General features: G+C 55.9%; 1 protein-coding gene across 1 annotated transcript; it reads right to left on the minus strand.

Annotated features, from left to right (window-relative positions):
• Positions 1–2,423: 2,423 nt before the first annotated feature.
• On the minus strand, positions 2,424–6,621 carry LRRC23 (leucine rich repeat containing 23; the record flags this gene model as incomplete). Its single annotated transcript, XM_080810284.1, has 6 exons — positions 2,424–2,697; positions 4,082–4,218; positions 4,809–4,939; positions 5,601–5,854; positions 6,306–6,415; positions 6,499–6,621. 6 exons carry the CDS (start codon positions 6,619–6,621, stop codon positions 2,424–2,426), a joined length of 1,029 nt encoding a protein of 342 aa, XP_080666410.1.
• Between the last annotated feature and the right edge of the window lie 704 nt (positions 6,622–7,325).

Here is a 7,325-nt window from a genome sequence, read left to right on the forward strand (position 1 = left end):
AGAGAAGGTCAATGCAGTGAGGAAGGGGAGGTCACTGCAGTGGGGGGAGGGGGAGGATCAAACGGTGAGAAGGGAGGACACCGCAGTGAGGGAGGGAGGGGCCCTGGGAGAGGTTCCCTTGCCCCCTCAGTAGCTCCAGCAGCCCACTGGTGGGGTTCCCCCAGATCTCAGAGTGTAATGGCTGCCAGACTTGCATTTCTCCTTGGAGCCAAGAAGAGGATGGGCTGTCTGGGTAGCTGGGGCCTCTCCTCCAGAGCCCACATCCCACCCTAACTTGACACCCTAACCCCTACTCCAAGATCCTAGCCCCTCTCCCAAACATCCGTCCCTTCTCTTCCCAAGAGATGTATAGTGGTGAAGTCTGGTGAAAGGGTCCTGGGGAAGCCCTCAGTCCTTGGGAATTGAGTGGGGAGGGAGAAGAGATCTCTTCTCCCAGATCTCCCCGCCCCCCAACACCCCCCTTCCCCAACACCCCCCACCCGGCTCCCCACCCCACCCCCTAGACAAATTCTCCCTTCTTCCCATCCCTCCCCCGTGCAGCATCGAGAGGTAATGTAAAAGGAGAGAGGCAATGTGGGGGAGGAGTGGGAAAGAAGGGAGTCTAGAAGTCTAGGGATGCTGAGGAATGGGAGAAGACGTTTCCCCAGATGCATAGCCAGGGGACGTGCTAGGATAAAAATGCACGGCCCGTGAAGACCCCTAACTTAACAAGCACAGAACCCGAGGCGAAGAGGTGTGGGGAGAGGGTCAGACAAGGGTAGAGAAAGGCGCAGTTAGAGAGAAACAGGTGCAGGGAGGCATGGCGCCCAGATGAGGAGGGGGCAACAGCCGGAAACCGAGAGGAGCGGTCCCAGAAGGCCGGGGAGGGAGGATGCCCGGGGGAGGTGAGGATGACGGAGCAGGTGCGCAGCGCCACGGGGCGAGGGATGCGCGCAGGCCACGGGAGAGGGCGGGGGTGGGGGACACGGTGGCTAGGGGAGGGGGCCCAGAGGGGCGCAGGGGCCAGCCGGGGCTTCACCTCGGGGCTGCAGACTCAGCCTGTGGCGGTGGCGGTGGCAGGCGCGGCGGCGGCAGGGGCGGCGGCGGCGGCGGCGACGACGCAGAGAGAGCGGGAGTGGTGGCGGCGGCGGCGGCGGCTGCGGCTCCCGGGCGGCGGGCGGGGGGCGGGCGGGGGGGAGGCGCCGATAGGGCCGGGCGGGCGCATGTGACCCGGAGCCCCCGATGAGTCAGAGCCTCCGGCGGAGGAGCACGTAGGAGCGCGGGTGGGGGGCCGATGGGGGAGATGGGGGGAGGCCGGGAGAAGAGCAATGGGGGGGGCCGGGGGCGACCCAGGCCCTGAGGCCCGGCACCCACGCGCGCTCACACCCACACCCCGCTCCCCTGGAAAGTAACAGGCACAGCCTCACACCAGTGAAGCCTATGACAGACTTGGTGTCTCACAACCCCAATCAGACACAAGAGTATCAAAATGTCTCTTTATTTGAAAACCAAACTGTTTCTCACACACCCCTCCGCCTCCGCAGCTCCTCTGCAGCCAATTCTGCAAGCATCCCCTGGGCCGATCCCGGCCTGGTTCCCCTACACCTGCCTGAGCCCCCTCACCCCACAGACACACAGGCACACCCACCCAGGTTCCAGGCAGGGATCAGACCCACCCAGACGCTGCCCAGGTGCCCATTACAGAGCCTGGGCAGCAGGCTGTGATAAATTCCCAGGTCTGGGCCAAGAGAAGCCATGCTCTGTCTCAGGATGAGGGGTTGAATGTGGCAGCACCGCTCTCTGGGAGTCTTCTCAGTTCTTAGGGTCAATGTCTTTGATCTCCTGGAGGAGGAGGGCGAAGGAAAACCCCTGGGCCTTACTGCATTCCCCTTGCTTCCTGTGCCCCCTTCCAGAGTGCCCAGCCACCCCACTCCCCTGGGCTGGTCACCTCACTCTCTTTCTGCCTTATCCTGTCCTCCTTTCTTCCCCTCATCCCTGTTTCTTGTTATTTTTAGATTCAGATTTTTAGTGCAAAATCTTCCTCCCCTGCCTCCTCTCCTCAGCCCAGCTCCCATCCTTAACCACCACCTCCACCCTCCACCCCCAGCGCCCCCCCACCACACCCCAGACCGGTCCTTTCCAGCTGATCTTCGTTTGTCGCTGCACACTGGCATCTCTGCCTGCCACCCCAATTCTCTCCCTTAACTTTCCTCTCCTAATGTATCCTCCTAAGCCTTTTCTCAGCTCCTCCCAAGCCCCTCTGGTCCTTCCTCCCCACCCCAAGACACCCCCTAACTCCTAAGCCTGGTCTCTCCAAGGGATCTCCGCCATATTCCTTCCTGAACCACCTCCTCCTACAGCAACTTCTCTGGCTCCGGCTGACAGACCCTTGGCCTCCTCTTCCCGCCTGTCAGCTTCCTCACCATCCTTGGAGACTCAAAGAGCTACACGGATGGCACTTTCAGTTTGGAGTTATGCTCAGCCTCAGCCTCCTCCTCCTGGGTCTCCTTCAACCTCTGACGGATCTCGTCAGCCTCGGCCCGTTCCTCCTCCTCGAAGAAATCTTTATCCAGGCGCTCGAGGTGTGTTATCTGCACCAGGGCCTCCTGGCGATAGTCGTTCTCATCTGTACACGGGTTGTCCAACAGCACCAAGGCTCGCAGCTTGGGCAGGTCCCGAAGCTTGGCTAGCTCCCCCAGGTGGGTCACCATGTTGCCCCTGCCAGGTGTGGTTAGGAGGGATTCACCCCAGGGGGGATTAATGGGCTTTGGGGGCCCCACCACCAGGAAGAAATCCCCTGGGAGAATCTCTCATCGGGCTCTGGTTTCCCTAGAAACACTGCCTCTGTGGATTGGCTTGATCAGCATAGCCTGATAGCCTGAGCAGAGCCAAGCACTCTAGTGCTGCCTCAGCCCTTCCAGTACACTGTGAGTGCCACAGTCTGTTCTGTAATGTGCTGGTCATTAGTTCTCCTTTTGGAGCAGCAAAGCTATGTCACCAACCCTGTCTTGTTAGTTGGAGAGGAGGGGGGATATCTCCCTTGCAGTGTCAAAGTGCTTGTGTATCAGTCATACCTAATCAAAGGTTAGAAAGCAGGACCCAGGCCAGTGGAGAAGGAACTGGGATCTGAGCTCATGGAGGTGGGTGCTAGGTTGGTACTCCCCTCAGGAAGGAGCCTAGAGCTAGGGATCTAGCATCTTTGGCCCCAGAGGCATCTCCCAGTCATTAAGGGGCATCTCCCCTACACTTATGTCCAAGCAACCCCAGTTAGTAGCCATTGAGGAGGGTCTATTTTCTCTGTCTAGATTATTAATAGGAAAAGAGCAGCCCCCCCCCCCCAACTCTACCAGACCAACACAGCAGAACTAATTAACAAGACATTTCTCCAGGAGCCATGGCAGGAATTGGGAGCTCCAAGATGCAACCATCTCTCCCTACTTGGAGGTTCTCTTTCCTTTGCCAGTTTTGAGGATTTGGCCGTGTTGACTAAGGAGGCAGTTACCTTCCATCTTGCTTAAAGAAACATGCATAAAATCCTCCAATGGACAAGGGTTACTGAAAGAAAATCCACCCCCCCCAATCCGATCAATCCCCAGTGCCTTTCCATCTAGAGATTTTCTTTCTAATACTCTTCTCTTCTCAAATATGAGAACATCTTGTGTTTTTATACCAGTAAGGAAGCCATCCCTTACAAGTAGGGCTCAGGAGAAGAGAGGCAGGAAATGGGAAGGGAAATGGGAGTCCAGGAGATGGAGAAGGGCAGAGAAAATTTACATGGAATAGGACCAAGAAAAGAGAGTTGGAGCAAGATTGTGAATCCCTTGAAAACAGGGACCAACTCTGATTCCTTTAGATGTTTCCAGAATACAGCACCAAGCCTGGTATGTCACACATTCTCAGTAACTGTGGACTGAGTGAATAAAGATTCAGGGGTCCGAGGCTGTACACAGTAAGGAAAGGAGGGCTAAAGACCAGATGGAGGATGAGGGGAGAGTCTAGAAGCAGGCTAGGATTGGGGCTTTGGGGCCAGGGAGGAACATGGGGTCAGAAGCCACTCCTGGTCCAGGGCAGGGACAAGGTGGGGCCAGGAAGGGGTGCATACCTCAGATTGAGATACTGCAGTGATGTCATTTCTTTGGAGAAGCCACTCAGTGTTTCAATCTGGTTGTCTCGAAGATGCAAGGTAGTGAGATTACTTAGGTGCTCCAAGCCCTCCACCTTCTTCAGCATGTTCTGGGCCTAGCCCCAGGATACAGCACAGAGATCGGGAAAAGGTAGCAGGGACAGGGAAGAGAAGTCAGAGATGCAGGAAATGTAAGAGTGGCAGTGCAGGGGTGCAGGAGGGGAGTAAAAGTGGGTAGAGATGGGGGTAGACAGCAAAGAAGTCTAGGAGAAGCTGCCAGTCCAGAGAAAGGTCAGCAGTAACCACCCCCCATCCCACCAAAGCCCCCTCTGATTCAGGAGGAGATGCTTTGACCCACGCCGAAGCCCATACGCCCCACTGTTCCACTGAGCAGAAATGGCTTCAGCACCGCCCTAGAATCAAGAAGCTCAAGAGCCAAAAAGACTTAACATTCAAGTGGCTTCTCTAGTCTGATATCTGTAAATTACGCTACTACCTGTATCAAAGCAAATTGTCTCTATTCCCATGTGTTATGTATTATCAGCCCTACAAAGTAGGAAGGGCTCAGTAAATGATACCAAATGCCCATGATGATGGTGAGGTTAATAGCTGAGCCTACTAGAAGCCAGGCACCCTGCCCCCCACCCCTCGGCCCCGAGCTGTGCCCTCTTCCCCGTACCGACCACCCTCTAACCCAGTGAGCTACCAGGAAGAGGTTCTTCAGCTTAGGAAGGTTGATTCCCAGGGTGCTCTCCAGCTGGTTCCCCCGCAGCTCCAGTGTGTGCAGGCTGATCAGCTTTTGGGGGTCCAGACCAGTCACCCTGCGGATGCGGTTCCCTAAGGAGCAAGACGGTGGTATGAGCTCATTGAGCTGTCCCAATGTCCAGCGGTAGCACCTGAATGATGGGAGCCTCTGTATCATCTTGTCCCTCTAATGTGGTGTGTCTGTGAGGAGGGACAGCTCCAGACTTGACACCTCTGGGGCGCTGGGGCAAGGGGTCTGGGAGTCTAAGGGCCAAATGGACATGTCCATCCAAGCCTTTGAGGAGGGAATGAAGACTGACCAGTACCCCCCATGCTTAACTCCTTCTTCTCCCTCAATTCTTTGTTCAGATGTCAGCTTCTCACTGACGCTTGTCCTAACCAGCCTGTTTGAAATTACCACCTGTGCCTCTACCTAGTCCCTTTATCCTAATCTGTTTTCCACAGCACCTATTTCTTCTCCACATTGTACATAAATTTATTTATTTATTATGCCCATTGGTAGCTGTCTGTCTCCCTTATTTGAATGTAAGCTGCATGAGACTAGGGATTTTGTTTTGTTTATTGCTACATCTCCAGCACATGGAAATGTCATAGTGAATCATAAGGGCTGTCTGAATGAATGAATGAATGAATGAAGATTATTGTGTGGCACAGCCCAAGACCACACTACCCGCTTCTGCTGGCCCCAAGCTAGGAAGGAGAGACTCTTGTGTAGCCCGACTGAAAGATCCACCTTTGAGATCCAGGCTGCCCAGACGAGGGTGGGAGATGCCCTCAGTGTCAGTGATCTGGTTATAGGCAAAGCTGGCAATCTGTAGGTATGGCAGCTCCTTCAGGTGTGCGCTCCGCAGATTGTTGCCATCGGCCTTGAGCCAGAGCAGGTGGGTCAGGTAATTGAGTGGGGACAAGTCTGTCAGGTGGTTCTCGGAAACATCCACATAGCGCAGATGGATGTAGGACCGTAACAGGTGGATGTCGGTCAGGTCCCTAGGAGACAGCAGAGGCCAGAGTTAGAGTGAAGAATCCAGCAAGGACTGGCAGAGACGCTACAGCAGAGGGCAATGTGGAGATGGCTTATACCTGAGAGAAGAATGGGTGACTGATGGCGGTGGTGAGGAAGGGGGAGAGAAGGTAGGTGGGTTCTTCACAGGGAGCAGGGGCTTCAGTCTGTGAAGAGCCGAGAACTGGCCCTCTGAAGGACAAGAGGAGGAGTCCCGTCCAGTAGGAATCCCCCTGACAGACCTTCATAGCCTCCAATTCCCCAGGCCAGCTCTGAAGCAGGGACTCACAGGGCTCCGGGAAAGTAAATTCTATCCTTCCCTTCCACTGGCCAAGGTAAGAGAGATCCAGACTCCCAGTGGCAACAACCAGGCAGGAGGGTGAGAGAGGAGATTGGACCCTACAACCTCAGCCCTCTTCTGGTCCCCCATAAGCGCACCTCTCTTTAACCTCCAGCTTGACATAAGCGTGAGCCAGTCCATTGCCTGTCTTACAGAGCAAAGAAAGCCCTTCCTTCATCATGTCCTCCGTGAGGGGGTTGAGCATCCACTGCAAGAGGAAGTGGAGTCAAGCATCCCTTTCGTCCCAACACCCTCCCTTAGCCTTAGGACCCCACCGTTTCCAGCTCTCACTTCCTCTGAATACTCTTCTCCCTCCTTCCTGTAGTCCTCCCACTCCTCCGTCTCCTTCTCATCATCTTCTTTTTCCAGATCATCCTGGTCTGGCTCGAAGTCTTCCAGCTCTTCATCTGACATCTTTCTTCCCTGCTGAAGTCTCTGGAGTGAGAGATCAAGCTCAGTGCGCCTCCCCAAAAAATGTGTCCTGAGCTCTAGCCAACCCTCAGCTCCCTGGCCTCCATTGACGGGGTGCCCTTCCCATCACCCCTGATCTCTTCCCAACTGTGCTTCCCTCCTTATCCCTGTGAGCATCTCATTTTGACGCCCAGCCTCCACTTTGACTTCCCACCAAGGACCTCTCTCCCTCCAAGGTGCCTTCCCAGGCCTTTCCTGCCCTTCACGGGGCTCCAACTGTCTTCTCGCAGCTCTGCCTCCCTGCTTCCTGGCCTCCCCTCTCCCCAGGTCTTCCCGCCTCCCCCTTCAGCCACGTTCTCCTATCAACCTCCTTCACCCCTCTCCTCCCTGCCTTCCCTAACCCCTGCTCCAGTCATTTCTTTTCACTCTACCGCCCTGTCTAGCCCTATTTCCCCGTCCCCTCTGGGGCACCAGACTGACGCTCTCTCCAACCCTCCCACCCAATCCTTCACTAAGGGGCTCGGACCCTGGTTCCGCCCTACTAAAAAATGAGGCTCCGGAGAGGGTCTTGGCCCTGACAAGGAAGGAGTGTTTTGGGGAGAGGGGAAAGGCGCGAGGAGGCGTTGTGTACTGTTGTTATGGCAACGGTGGGGCGGGACACTTGGCTACATCAACGGCGCAACCGCTGAGAGGAGGGCCGCGAGGGG

The sequence above is a fragment of the Martes martes genome (assembly GCF_963455335.1).
Source record: "Martes martes genome assembly, chromosome: 8".
Lineage (NCBI taxonomy): Eukaryota > Metazoa > Chordata > Mammalia > Carnivora > Mustelidae > Martes > Martes martes.